General features: G+C 33.8%; 1 protein-coding gene across 1 annotated transcript; it reads right to left on the bottom strand.

Moving 5' to 3' along the window:
- Positions 1–13,523: 13,523 nt before the first annotated feature.
- Positions 13,524–15,238, bottom strand: LOC137398269 (perlucin-like). Its single transcript, XM_068084377.1, has 2 exons — positions 15,037–15,238; positions 13,524–13,744 (listed from the first exon to the last, which is right to left on the bottom strand). Exons 1-2 carry the CDS (start codon positions 15,236–15,238, stop codon positions 13,524–13,526), a joined length of 423 nt encoding a protein of 140 aa, XP_067940478.1.
- Between the last annotated feature and the right edge of the window lie 1,109 nt (positions 15,239–16,347).

The raw sequence follows: 16,347 nt of genomic DNA on the forward strand, positions 1-16,347 counted from the left end.
TGGTTATAACGTACCTTCTGTCATTTGACTAGCTGAAATTAACGCTGAACAGCTGACAGCAAAATTGACAGTCCTAGCTTAGCAACTGGATAGATAATGTATGAGTCACGACAACGCAACGCCCATTAGCGATTGATAAAGTTAGTCGTGCAGAGCTAGTACTATTCAGCTATAACTATCACATCATAATACGAAAGGTGATAAGCTTATACTTGAAGGTTGACTTGCAAAGTGTAAACAGAAGCCATCGTGTTCAACTACATCCCATTTGAACAATTGTAAAAAGAGGTTCCAACCTATGGCATTTTCATGATAGCTGTGATTAACTATTCGTTTTAGCTTTTAAGAGCTGGTAATCACATTGCCACATATCTTGCTCCTACAACACGGCAGAGTAAAACATGGTGAATCTTTTGATACCAAATAACTGTAATGTGAATAATGTTGCGAGTCAATCTTTAAAGCTCAGCCCAACATAATTCGGTGCTATGCAAAAAGTTTCTTATAGACTGAGTTGCTTTGGTTCCTGTACACTTACAATATTGAACAGAAGTATTCAAACAATACTAGTTTGATGTATGCTCATTATCCTACTAGATAGCAGAGCATACATTATTCTTAACAGCGCACACTACTGGAATATTTGGCTGATTAGCTCATACAATAATAACCATAAATATTAGGGCAATAGTTTATTGACCTTGCCCCAGTTTTTTTCTCAGTCTGAAATTATTTCTGGCATGAGTAACCTCTTACAGATCATACATCGCTTGCTCGCCAAAAGGATTTTGGACTAAAATTTAGACCACAGTCACATCGATGGTATCAAGTTCAATTGGTATGGAGGAATTTGGGGGTTCTCAATTACTGTGTTAACCAGCGGAATAAGAGGTGTTAATATATTTGAACTGTCCCACAATTCACAGTAACACATATCACTAATATTAAGACATGATTGCAGAAAGTATATTTGTTTAATAAATTATTTCTAACTTTTAGGCTGTAATTATTAATGTTTTAATTGAAGAGATTCTCAAAGGAACAATTATTACACGATTACAGTTATAATCAAATTTAATGAATGCAAACTATACAGTAAGTGCTTGATTATAAATTCTATATTACCATAAACTTGTTTTCCTGTTGACTATTTAACTAACGGGTGCACTCAGTTGTTCTGAGTTAACCTTTTCATCTAAGGTTTTTACTAGCAGACTTTGGGTGTCTCTTCTGTCAAAGTTGTAGGTTGTTCAAATTGAGAAGAGCCCTCCTAAAGGTCAGTTCTATAATTTCTACCCCCATACTCAAATCTTAAAGACTTCTGCTGAACTATATAAGAGTAGTTGGTAACTGATAAACCTGAATCAACCTACTGTGGGAAAAGAAGCTCTCTCCAATCACTAGCATTAAGTGTACAACTACAGAATGTATAGCAATAGTTCATTTAAATTTTAATAATTATTACTATAGATCACACACTCTACTTTTAATGGAGTACTTTGAAGTCTACTTAAAGCTCTACTGATATGACAATAATTCAGCATGGTTTTTGTTAATTTATACTATGGTTATAACGTACCTTCTGTCATTTGACTAGCTGAAATTAACGCTGAACAGCTGACAGCAAAATTGACAGTCCTAGCTTAGCAACTGGATAGATAATGTATGAGTCACGACAACGCAACGCCCATTAGCGATTGATAAAGTTAGTCGTGCAGAGCTAGTACTATTCAGCTATAACTATCACATCATAATACGAAAGGTGATAAGCTTATACTTGAAGGTTGACTTGCAAAGTGTAAACAGAAGCCATCGTGTTCAACTACATCCCATTTGAACAATTGTAAAAAGAGGTTCCAACCTATGGCATTTTCATGATAGCTGTGATTAACTATTCGTTTTAGCTTTTAAGAGCTGGTAATCACATTGCCACATATCTTGCTCCTACAACACGGCAGAGTAAAACATGGTGAATCTTTTGATACCAAATAACTGTAATGTGAATAATGTTGCGAGTCAATCTTTAAAGCTCAGCCCAACATAATTCGGTGCTATGCAAAAAGTTTCTTATAGACTGAGTTGCTTTGGTTCCTGTACACTTACAATATTGAACAGAAGTATTCAAACAATACTAGTTTGATGTATGCTCATTATCCTACTAGATAGCAGAGCATACATTATTCTTAACAGCGCACACTACTGGAATATTTGGCTGATTAGCTCATACAATAATAACCATAAATATTAGGGCAATAGTTTATTGACCTTGCCCCAGTTTTTTTCTCAGTCTGAAATTATTTCTGGCATGAGTAACCTCTTACAGATCATACATCGCTTGCTCGCCAAAAGGATTTTGGACTAAAATTTAGACCACAGTCACATCGATGGTATCAAGTTCAATTGGTATGGAGGAATTTGGGGGTTCTCAATTACTGTGTTAACCAGCGGAATAAGAGGTGTTAATATATTTGAACTGTCCCACAATTCACAGTAACACATATCACTAATATTAAGACATGATTGCAGAAAGTATATTTGTTTAATAAATTATTTCTAACTTTTAGGCTGTAATTATTAATGTTTTAATTGAAGAGATTCTCAAAGGAACAATTATTACACGATTACAGTTATAATCAAATTTAGGTCAAACTGTGCATGGAACTGCAATAAAAAAATTGATTTTATAAATAAAGTACATGACGAGTTGGTCGTTTCTTGGATGCACACAATCTGCCATGACAAACATGGATTTTGGATTGCGGATGCAGTCAGCGGTAAGATCTCACGCCCAGTCACCAGCATTGAAAAGAAAAAGAGGCTGTAGCAATCTGATCTTTCTGGGTTTTGGCAAAAGTAGACAGGATCACTTTCTGCTTAAAATCAAGGGAGGGAAAGTATTGGTAACTTACCCTATTAAAAGAAAACTTGGCTATTACACATGACCCAGTCTTGCTGGCATCATTCTTTTGGCTGAAGAAAAACTGCACCATGTTTAAGTCAGCGATGTGATATGATAGATACCAATACTTTAAAACAGCATGAGCCACGTGAAGTAACTTGGCTGATGTACAGGACACTAGAACTTATTCAAAGCCAGAGGATAACTCCAAAGTTTAAGTATTATATTGTAGTATGCTGGTATCATGTTATGTGATCCAATGTCATAAACCAGCTTGAGCAACGCAAAGAAACCCGTTGATGCACAGAGCGCTAAGAATTATTCAAGGCAAGAGGTCAACTCCACATTTCAAGTGATAATTTAAACCTAAAACCAGATATACCACAATCATTTGTAAAGGTAGAGAAGCCTTTATATAAAGCTGCTTTCTATCTTGTCATTTCTTCTAAAAACAATGTTATTTTGATAATTTTCACTCGTATTCTGTTTGTCAGTGACTTCACATGCTGCTGACACATTTTACTGCTGCCAACTTAATGCATCTACAATAAAAATCATAAACATTTCAGGTGAATAAAAATATAGAAGAAAAATAAAAAATAGATGAGTTATAAAATTGACAGACTTTAATACGTAATAAAACAGTTTGAAAATATGGAAACTATGGCAATTGGACATACAAAACCTTTGAACATCAACAGTACTGAGATAAGACAACTCCAAACATTGATTTTCTCTCCTGTGTTGTGTTATTTAATAATAATTAACAAGGCTTTACATTAAAGTTTGACTTGCAACAAAATTAATATTACAGTTATTTGGCATAAAAAGGTTCACCATGTTTTACTTTGACGTGTTATAGGTGCAAAATATGTAGAAATGTTCCTACAAGCTCTTAAAAGCAAAAAAACCAACAGTTAATCGCAACTATCACAAAAAGTTTGTAGGTTAGAATCCCTTTATTTTGATGACAGACTCAACTCGACGTGATTATTGTTTTGACATGTGATGTTATCACACGAAATTAAAAGCCAATAAAAGGTTCAATAGAAAACGTCCCGTAGCAATAATTTACGAAAAACACTTCGGGTTTTACTGGAAAGCCCTTTTCAAATACAGATGCTCGCTACATTAGAGTTTTGTTTCAGCTTGGTCTAATCATCTAGTCGTAATCTGATCTAGTGACCCATGCTTCCTGCCAAATGGCACGAACAATTTCTGCAACATTCTCCAACTGTCACATGTGACCAACAGACCCATCATGTTTATCAAACAATGACATGCACATCTTCGAGCTATGGTTAAAAAATTAAACTAATTTTTATGGTAAGTTTTGAGATATCATTGATCAAACTGACAGCATTACAATAATGATGAAACTAACGAGTAAGGACAATGAACATGATTTTATTGAATGCGTGAAGTATATTTGTGAAAATATTTCGGCGATTGAAGTTGCATGAAAGTGTGAACAAGCACATCGTGTTCTGCTACGTCCCATTTGAGCTGTTTTGGAGAGGGATTTCAACCTATGACGTTTGCGTGATGGCTGCGATTAACTGTTCATTTTTTAGCATTTAGGAGTTTAGCATCACATTTTCATTTCCACATACAGTGAAACTCAGATAACTCGCCCTCGGATAGCTCGAACACGTGGTTAACTTGATCAGATTTGTTCGGTACGTTCCCACGCAGTGATAAATTGCTTTAGATAACTCGACCATAACTTGGTTAACTCGAACAGTTTTTTTGCCCAACGGCTACCGAGATGGTTGTTATCGCTTTAGAATATCACTCTATTCTAAGCCATAGAGATAAACACAACTTTTAGTAGTTCTTAGGCGTCATTATTACCATTATCGGCAAAATATTTTCGTTAACGACTTTTCTATAGGTTTGCAAAAAATCAAATTTTACCAAACATCCGCTTGGGATAGCCCTCCCCAAGCAAGAGGAAGCAAGGTAACCTTCAGATAAACTAAGAAAAATCGGCAAAACTGTTTTTTGTTAAAACGCTCAAAAGAAAAATATGTCTTTTTTTCTGAGAGTTTCAACCGCGATCAGGTTTTGCCTATTTTAATCTGAAAACTTCCTGTCAGTCACATCACCTCAAACAAACAAACGAATCTTAAGTAATAAAAGGAAAACATTTATACTTTCTGATAAAAATTGTTAAAACATTACATGAGAGGTCCCTTAACTTGCAACAAGCAATCAATGATTTTGATTTATATATAGTTTGTATATGTACTGATAAATACAATAATACATGCACTTGTGATAGTGTTCTCATAACTTGAATGCTCTGATAACTCAAACACTTTCTCTCGGTCCCGTGAAGGTTGAGTTAGCCGAGTTTCACTGTATGTTGTGTATGTTGTATGTGTTTGCACCTACAACTTGGCAGAGCAAAACATGGTGAACCTTTTGATACCAGATAACTGTAAGGTGAATTTTGTTGCAAGTAAACTTTTAATAACTATCTTGGAGACTGTCTAATGGTTTTTGATAACTGAACAGCTGTAGGTTTCAGCAAACAAGTCAAGGATATTAATATTATTATGACGAGCTTTAAAAATAAGTTTGACGTCTGGTTGAAGATAAGGGGGCGCATTGACGTAAACACTCAAAAGCTTATGCTATATCAGTTGAAATAAAGGCTATAATACGTGAGCGTCTGTTCACGATTTGATAGCTAATTACTAAGTACATAGTAACAGTGATAAGTCTTGACGTGTTGGTATTCAGGTGTTTTTCACATTCTCCAAGCCTTTACTATTTTCAACGGTATTTTAGTATTCTTTAGCAGTGGTAAATCATCATCATTGTAATGCTGTCACATTGAGCGTGAATATCTCAAAACCTACCGTAAAAATTTGTTTAATTTTTAACCTTAGCTCGAAGGAGTGCATATCTTCCTCTGATAAACATGATGAGCCTATTGGTCACCTGTGATATTCAAAAAATGCTGCAAAAATTGTTTGCGTCATTTGACAAAAATTATGGGTCACTTGATCAGATTATGACTAGATGATGAGACTAAGCTGACACGAAACCGTACAGTAGCGAACAAATATATTTGATAAAGGCTTTCCAGTAGAACCCAAAGCGTTTATCATAAACTAGTGTTACCAGCCGTTTTATATTGAGCCTTTTATTGGCCTTTAATTTCATGTGATAACATCACATCTCAAAACAATAATCATAATGTTTGAGTATGTCATTGAAATAAAGAGGTTCCAAGCTACGGCGTTTTTGTGATTGCTATGATTAACTGTTCAATTTTTAGATTTGAAGAGCTTGTAATCACATTTTCGCCTATTTTGCGCCTACAACACAGTGAAGTAAGGCATGGTGAACCCTTTGATACCAAATAATTGTAATGTGAATTTTGCTGCGAGTTGACCTTTAAGGCTTGGCTAACCATAACTTGGTGCTATGCAATACGATCTTAAAGACTGATTTGCTTTGGTTCCTGCACACTTACAATATTAAACAGAAGTATTCAAACAATATTAGTTCAATGTTTGCTCATTATCTTACTAGATAACAGAACATAAATCATTCTTAACAATGCAAACTATTCAATTTTTTGGCTGACTAGCTCACACAATAATAACCATACATATTAGGGCAATAGTTTAGTGACCTTGCTCAGATTTCTTCTCAGTCTGAACATATTTCTAGCATGAGTAACCTCTTACAGATCATGCATCGCTTGCTCGCCAAATTGATTTTTTAGTAAAGTTTAGGCCAAAGTCCCATGACTGAATCAAGTGAAATTGTTATGATGGAATGGGGGCTCTCAATTACTCGTGTCAACCAAAAGGATAAAAGTTATTAATAGATATAAACTGCCCCACAATCCACAGTAACACAGATTATTAATATTAAGTCTCGTTTGCAGCAAGTGTATTAGCTTATTAATTTATTGCTTACTCTCGGACTGTGATTATTAATGTTTCAATTGAAGAAATACTCAAAGGAATGATTATTACATGATTACAGCTATAATTAAATTTAAGAAAAATCAAAGTAGGCCTCCGCATGAGATTGTAATAAAAAAATTAGTTTGCTTTATAAAGAACGTACACGACGAATTGGGCACTTTTTCTTGGATGCACACAACCTGCCATGACGAGTATGGATTTTTGTTTGTTGATACAGTCAGCAGTCAGATCTCACGTCCTGTCACCAGCATTGAAAAAAAAGACTGTAGCAAATTTGATCTCCCTGAGCTTTAGCTAAAGTAGCCAGCATCACTCTCTGCTCACAATCATGGAAGGTAAAGTATGGGTAACTTACCTTACCAAAAGAAAACTTGGCTATTACACATGACCCAGACTTGCTCGCATCATTCATTAGGCTAAAAAAATTGCACCATGTTTAAGTCAGCGATGTGATATGATAGATAACAATACCATAACAGAGCATGAGCGACGTGAAGTAACCTGGCTGATGTACAAGACACTAGAAATTATTCAAAGCCAGAGGATAACTCCAAAGTTTAAGTGTTATATTGTAGTATACTGGAATCATGTGATGTGATACAATGTCGTAAAACAGCTTGAGCAACGCAAAGCAAACTCTGGATGCACAGGGCGCTAAGACTTATTTAAAGCAAGAAGACAACTCCAAGTTTCAAGTGATAATTTAAACCTAAAACCAGATATAACATAATCTTTTGTAAAGGTAGAAAAGCCTCTATCTAAAGCTGATTTCTATTCTTTTACAAACTTTCCTTCGTATTCTGTTTGTTAGTGAGTTCACTTGCTGCTGACAAATGTTACTTATGCCAACATCTACAAGAAAGATAACAAACATTTAGCTCTCGTAATACTTGTTATAGTCTTTTACTCTTAATAATTGAAGCTATTTATTGCTGGCATGGATCTTATTTAACAAACAACGTACTCTATGGATCATAAAAGTATTGCTAAGTTAAGTCAGCTATGAACTGAAGTAGCTTATGAGAGCGTGTCAAATTAGGTAGATCAGCAAGTGTGTCGTTTCATCAGCTACTAAAATCATTTATTACCACTTCGAAGTATTCACTGGTAAGTTTTGGTAGAAGTATCAGAGTAATTTGAACAGTAGTTGCCATGGATGATTTTATTTGTGACCTCTCAGAGTTAGAGTCAGCGATAGATGGCTTTACAGATGAGCAGCAATACACCTACTACCTACACATACTCAAATTATGAGAAGATGATGGTGACGCCCCTTTACACTATGCTGTTTATGATAGAAAGAACTATGATGCTGATCATTCTGTCAAAGGTGTTCTCATCTACCTCTTCAATAACATTCCATCAGATAAAGTATTTCACTGGTTAACAACACAGAAAAATAGGGTTATATGATGCTGCACTTTGCAGTAGGCTATTCTATAAAAAAATCTTACTTCTACAAGTCATTTTCAGTATTTGGTCCTTGAAAGAGGAGATACTGCTTAGCTCTAGGAACTACCAGGGGGTAAGTGTAAGATATTAATCAGTTTCAGCCTTTCTTGCTACGCCACAAGATAGGTCTTCAGGCTTTATAAACCAAGTAACTAGCAAACATAGCAACATGTAGCGTAAGGTTTTGCTTCTCTCTGTTAAATTTGATAATTTGATAATGCACTTCACAATCTAGACACCCTGTATGGTTCACTGTTCCTGCCCAGAATGAATACCAGTTGATCTGTTGGTTTTGGGTGGTCTGTAGGTCTTGTGTGGTCTGTCTGACTTGGCATAGTGTTATACATTTGATTAGGTGTGCTTGAAGTCTTTTTTCTCTCACCCTTCGAGCCGAAAACATCTAGTTTTTCAGCTCCTTGGGAAGAATACCGCAAAAGCCAAGACACCATAAAAACCAAAATATTAAAAGAACCGTAGGCAGATTATTAAAACAGACAGCAAATGCTTTGTTTAATTAGAGTATTGATTGACATCTAAACACTTAAAACACAATATGAAAATTTTTCATATAAAGGACTTTCAATTATCATATTTTAAGCAGAGACTTTGATTATAGAAGATTGTCATGATTGTGTTTGCTTATTAGTTGTTAAGTAACATAGACTGAACGTGGTATAAAATGTCATTGATATTGCAAAGTTAATCCAATAGGATTGTTTGTCTATATTAGATAAGGTAGGGTAACTCAATAAAATTGGGGCAAGTGTGGTGTTAGGATCAAACACTCATGTACACAAATTCAGATTTAAACTGGTGTCTCTTTTCTAACTATTTATTTACTAGTCGGAGCTCCCGGAGCTCAAATGTGTCCAATGTGTCCAATTTTTAAGTCTACCCTAATTATTTTTATATACGAAATATTTCATATATTCTACATATTTTTATATATATTTTTATATATTTTTATGTAGCAGAAGTTTATGACTCAGAACATAACTGACTTTAAAACTATGTCCATGAAATTCATCTGTTACACTTCTTATCAACTCACCAGAATCATCTCTGAAAACATGATGTTAGGAGACATCTACAGGTATCTGATTTGCGCGGAGAGATTTAGCGCTACCTTTATTGTCTTACAATAATCTTAAGACTATGATTTTAAAGCTGATAGACACAAATAATGAAGTTGAGAACAAGAAAAGAAAACTACTAGTGTTAACAAGGTAGTAGGAGCATCCTACTGAAGCTCGGCATACATTACATGTCATACATGACTACAGGAGTTCCTGCATTATTATTTTTTTAGAAAACCCAACATGAATTTGCATCATCCCAGAGCAAGTAAATTTTAAAAAAAATTATATTTGTATTAGCCAATATAGAGAGTGCAAGGTAATTGGGAGAATGATAACCAGATATGTCATCAAAAAAATTGAATTTTTTCATATGGCACGCTTCAATTTATAGTTGCTTTATATTAGCCTATACCTTTTTTTGAAGTTGTCATGGCTTGCCAAATCACATAAAATATCAACAGCCTAATGGCAGAGTTGGTCACTAAAGTTATCACAGCTTGAACTTAGATTTAGAAAGTCAAAATCTATATTTTATGGTGTAATGTATTGCCATACTACTATTCTCATCTATTGTAAAGAAAACATTTTAGTTTCTTCTGAAACATCTTTGTTTTTGAAACCATCGTCTGTTGAAAAAGCAAGTTGGTTACAGTCTTAACAAAAGAAGTATAAATCTAATTTTACTTATAAAACATTGGCAGTATTAGCCTGTGTTCTAGATGTTAGTTTCCTTTTCATGAAAAAGATAGTCATGTTTTAGAAATTCATGAAACAAGCAGAATATTAAAAAAACTGCAACTTACTAGCTCCCAATTTTAAGAAACCTAAAAGTTCTAAGGATGATTTTTTTTTACATATTTTTATTTCTGTCAGAGATAAAACAAGCAAGTCTTCAAGAATTAGATATGACACCTTGACACTGATTGAACCCTTACTCCTAATTTAGTTTTTAAAGGATTCTCCTTGCATCAATTTAAATTTCTTTAGAGCTTTATCTCCAGCCTCATTAGCTTAATTTTAAGAAAATAATTTAATACAATTATGAATTTGCATCAATAGCTGACAGAAAAGCAGATGGCTATTAGTAAACAAGCTAATTTAAGATCTGCTATCATAAGCAAGCTAAAACCGTGAACCGTCTTACTCACCCCGATTATATGCATGCGTGTTTATGTTTGTATTTGTGTATGCTTGTGTGTCTATGCTTGCTTGTGTGCTAGTGTGCGTGCTTGTGCGCATTGATTATTGATTCTTAAACTGAGCCTAAAACATCAATATATGCAAAATAATTACATGTAAATAGAAATTATGCAGTTATAGAACATGTGTAATTTATAAATATACTATAATTTATTAAAACAGGATATCATAAAATATTAAACGTATTATACAATGATGCAGTATTATATAATATGTAATAATATACTACGCAATGTTATTTAACCATACCATGTTTACAGATCATTTGGTTCATTGGAGAACTAACCTTGACATGCTTTAACTTGGGCTGCTAATCCTTATTCGTAAATAAGAACCTAAAATCGACTTGAATGTTAGTTTATTTTGCCGCACTTGTGGAAGAAAAAACCTCGTGCGTTTAGCGTTATATATATTAATTTACTTTCACGACATTCTAGATTGTCGTAATAGATCGTAAAATGTTATGACAAAAATGCGATTGGGATAGCTGCGCAACATGTTCATAAATACAAAGGCGATTGATTGGTGCAGGCGTATAGCGTCGGTCTACCAGTCTTAATGTCAAGAGTTGGAGTATCGTCCAAAATTATATTTTTCCTAACCTTGACTCCAGGATAAGGATAGACGACGAACAGGTAGAACTGCTTATTATTGTAAAATTATTTTGTTGTTTTGCCTTATATTTGTTGGCGTACAAGATATTTGTTACTAGCTTTACTTTGCAGAATAGACTTTGCTGTTTAGAAAAATAAGCAAATGGTTGTAAACAAACGTAGAAGATGTGCAGTCCCTATCAATTTTTTGCAAATTTACCACAAGCGTGGTCTACAAAACCAGTGAGGATGATTATAGAAAGGCGAAAGTCGTTGACACAAACCAATAATTCTACAGTTACGGTACAGCCTTATTTGTATTAAAATTTGTATTAAAAGAGTTAGTAAAGTTTTTCCTTTTTGCATGGCCCAAAGAGTGAGTTTGAAAATATCTTGGAGCGGATTAGGCAATTTACATGTATGTTACAGTTCTTATTACGTAAATTCCCATACATTACATAACGTTTATTAACATAAACGTTCCTGGAACGGATAGTTAATCTTATAGGAGCGTCTACTGAATATTACATGTATAATTTATCAAAACGGGATATCATAAAATATGAAACATATTGTATAATAATGCAGTATAATATAGTGGGCTGTATAACATACTACACAAAATTATTCAGCTGTACCATATTTATCTATTAATTTGTCTACTGAAGAGGTGACCTTGGCACGCTTTATCTTGAACCGCTAATCTTTATTTGTAGGTAAAAGCCTAAATGTACCAACACAGGTTGATGTCTTTCAAAACGAGCAATGAGTTCTACATGATCCCCTGATGACATCATTATTGGACCGACCCTGTTGATGTATGCTATAACGACTACATAAATATTTTTGGCTATGGGTGTAAATAATGGGCCACTAAAGTTTTGGTAAAACCAAACTAATAGCCCAATATCCGCAGTCAGGTTTGTGCTTCAATTTTGTGGTTCAAACTCAGCTAGGAGAAATTTATTTTGCTTCGACGAACTCCTCTTGTATGTCGCGATCTAGACAGTAGTCTGGTTTTGCATTTGTAAACTGTATTTGGTATCTACTGCAGTAAGTTCAAAGTTAATCTGAAGTCAATTTTAACATGATCTTTTTGCTTGTACTTGGTTTCAACTGCTCATCAAAATGAGTTTCAATTCAAACCCACATTGCTGAGTTTGAATTTTGAGTAAAAATGCCTTTGCAGTAAAAGTATATGAGATGCTGAGATCACAGCAGACTAACAAAAAGAAGATAATCTTCTTTTAATTTTCTTTTAATTTTATGAATTTAATTTTCGAATGATTTATTGACTTCAATAAATTTATAAAATGGATGATACAATTTTATTGAGAAGGAAGTTTTGACCTTTATTAAAAGTTTCAAAAAGGAACCTGCCTGAATCCCAATAAACCTGCCTCAGACTTATTACAGTCTATTGATTGATCAGACAACTCCCTAAATTGACACTTTTATTATAACTGTTAGTATAATTTATCAACTATGACAAGTTTATCTGACAACTTAAACTAATTGTAGCTATGAATTTCTCTGACTAACAATTATAAACCCATTTTATCCTTTTAGAGAACACTTGGTGCCTCATATTGTAGACGTCCTTCTTGAGGTGGTAACAAAGGTTTTACCAGGTAACTCTTTTGTTTTTGTTTGACACAGCTTTGATTCTTTTACATGCAGATTTTTAGCATCAGGTACCACAGCAACTGTAGTTAACTTGAAAAATAAAATTAATAAGAACGTGATAATATATGTTAAACTTTTATTAATAATGAATTACTCATAAACAAATTACACAATCCATCTGGCAACAAATATGTCCCAATATAATAATAACAGACATAAGGGTCGCCTTCTGAATGCTCATATAAATTGAACAAAAGTTTGCTTAAATGCGTATCTTGGTTAAGAGTTGGTTCATTAAAATAATGCTCAAAAGAATTTGTAAGCGTTCATAGAAGTATACCCATTTTATAGATCCTGCCTTGTAAGGACAATAAACTTTAATTGACTAAGTAAGAAGACTAAAAATTCATAGAGGAACTCATAGAGTTAAACTAAGTTAAGCACAAGTTTCATAGAGATAGGATTATTGTTTAAATAGACTTAGCTCAGACTTTGTCTTTGAAATATCTGCTAAGTTTCAGGGTTGTGATAAAATAAAAACCAAATATTTTTAGAGTTATTTTTATTTACACATTAAAGTGTTATAAAGTCGGTGCAAGTGAAATTCAAGTTTATTAATCATTATATATCTGATTTTAACATGATTATTGCTTAGGATGAGTTACTGATAGCCTTAAGACATTAAAAATGTAACATTACATCATAATAAACAATGATTGTGATCTTATGTCAGCTTTTCACAGACAAAATGTTCAAACTGATCACATTGCCTATTGTTAGCATGGTAGATGAAGTTTGCACTAGTTTCTACGCAGTTTTCATGAGAATAGTTTGGTTCTCCTGGACTCCAATACAGAGAGTCTGCAAGTCCTCTAGATTTTCTCATCCATTTCCAGACACCATTGACACGTTTAGCACCGATCCAAAGATCATTTTTATTCCATCCTGTAATGAGATTATCAATCGCTAAAAATCAAATTATAACTCACTTGCATGAAACAATTTACAGCTGATATTTATATGAGTAAATTGTCATAAGTATTCATTCTAGACAGAAGTAAGGGTTTATAGCTACTTTAGGGCTAGTCAGCATACTTGTACTACTGCTGCCGTCAAATCATATTCAATCTGGCTTTCTTCTAATTTATAAGATTTTTTCGTAACAATCTTTTCTTGAAAATTTTTGTGCATCTGCACTGCTCACAGAGCTTGGTACATATTTTGGGTTAGTTAAAAGTGTTTAACAATTTGTTAGAGATTTTTTCCAAGTTTCCTTTCCAGGTACTAAAATATTTACTAAATTTATTGAAACCTTCCATATTTCTATCCTAATATTAACATCAATAAATTGTGGTGTTATAAAATTTACTTTGTATTTTGCAGGTATAGACATTTAAACCGCAAAACTACTAAAATAATCAATCTAACTAATAGTAATACCTTCACGGGTTTGTCGCAAGTTCTCAAACCAGAACACAGATTCACGTGTTTCGAAGGTTGCCAAGTATGTGCCACGTCCCTCGCAGAAATCTTTTGCATTAGTCCAACTTAGGCTTTAAGAAACTCGTGCAATACAAGTGTTGGAATAAGGGGTACGCTCGTAACCAGTTGAGCAGTTGATAGAAAGATCTAGAAATATAACTGAACTATCATCTCATGACTTGGTTAAAGTCAACAACCAATAACAAAAGCTGAAAAAGAGAACAACTCCAAACTTTGTTATTCATAAGTTTACAAAATAATTTCTGACATTCTGGTGTTTAATAGTTTTAGATTTAAAAAAGGAGTACAAAATGATTTTTATCATTTTAATCAACCCTATCATGACTTTTAAATAGGAGGAAAATCTTTAATCAAGTTAAAATAATTATGACTTTTATTCTTTTAATCAATTTTTGATAACTACTAAACAATTAAAAAGTGTCAATAACTGCAGAGTGTAAATCAGGAAAACATATTTAAATGATAATTTTCAAATCAAAAATTGTAACAACCTCATCATGACTTAAAAATTGTTCAACTCTTTTAATAAACTTCATGTAAACCACTTTAAACTTTTATGACCCTTTTAATAAGTTTAACTACCAAACAAGCCATAATAGAACCATGCTGTCAGCCATGTTGGCTTGGTTTATAGTAACTTCCGTAACTTTTCTAATTTGGAAACAGTTTAGAAGTTGTCTTAATCTTTCACTTGACTTCATACAAATTAATAGTCTATAAAACATTTCACAAACCTGGTCTGTGGTATCTTTTAACATCATCACCTAGTGAGACAATGGAAGCATTCAATTCACGACACTGCTCTGCACTGCTGGCAACTTGAGTTGTCAACCTGGTTCTCGTCTGTGTCCAGTTGTTATTAAACTCAGTAAGGTTGGCGTTAAACTCTCTTTTCACTGTTTGCAACTGTCTTTGTATTGTCTTCATCTTATTCATGTCTTCCGCAATTTTTTCTAGTTGTAGTAAAGTTTGGTTAAAGTTCACATATGCAACAAAGCACTCTTCAAGTTTGGTGATTCTACTCAGAACAAGATCAACTGCAGTCATTGTTCTGGTGAGATTAAAAAAAAGGATTCGATAAGGACCATTAGGTTTATTACCAACTTGGGCTAACTGCTGAAATTTACCTTTTATCTCTAATAAACCTTCATTTGTATTAATCTGACTCGGTTGCAACTGATCAGCCATTTCTACAATTTGCTTTTCCAACTCAGAATTTACTCGAGAGAGACGGTATCAATTGATCTTATGACCACTGTCAAGTTAGAAATGCACACTTGATCAACTGCTTTTAAATGCGTCTTAGCTTCTTCTAGATCCTGGACTTTATCCTTGAGATGCAAAAATTTCCTTACGGTTGCATTTAAATTGGTTTGTAGACTTTTTTCAGGGGTTGCAGTTCTGGTTGCTAGTTGAATTGCTCTGTTTGAGGCTCTCCCGATCTGTTGCATCGACTGGCTGAAGTTCATTCTAAGCTGTTGGTCCACATTTTTCAAATCTTTAACAAACGCCTGTAAGTCTTCGGTCTTGTTTTCTAACGTTGTTAAGAGCTCCTTGGTTGTGTTTAGCTTTGTTTGAATAGAAAGTTCCTTTGCAAAAATTAGTTGCGTGTCTTGATTGGCTGATGCAACAGACTCATTTAGATCAAAGAAACTTCTTTGATTATTTGCTAAAAATTTTTCCAAATGTTCGGTTTTTTTTTGTAAGGTTATGGAATAACTGCTGGGTCTCATTTATCTGAACCTCACGAGAAGACTCTAAACCAGCTACTCGTTTGCTGAAATCATCTAATGTTCTGCTAGTTACAAAGCTTTCTTTTTTCAAGCGTTTTGTATTTTGTACCAAATGACTTATTGACCAAGTGGAAGCTGTAAGGTTTTGACTTAAGTTGTTCATTTCCTGTTCAAGTCGTTGTAAAACTTTCATAGATTTTTCAACGTTTGCTGAATGTTTCCGCTTTGCTCTTTCAAAGTCTTCCCTTTCACTCTCCATCAAACTTGCCATCTCTCTAGTCTTATTCAGTTTCTGCTGTAGTTCTTGCATGG

Source organism: Watersipora subatra, chromosome 6, assembly GCF_963576615.1.
Source record: "Watersipora subatra chromosome 6, tzWatSuba1.1, whole genome shotgun sequence".
NCBI lineage: Eukaryota > Metazoa > Bryozoa > Gymnolaemata > Cheilostomatida > Watersiporidae > Watersipora > Watersipora subatra.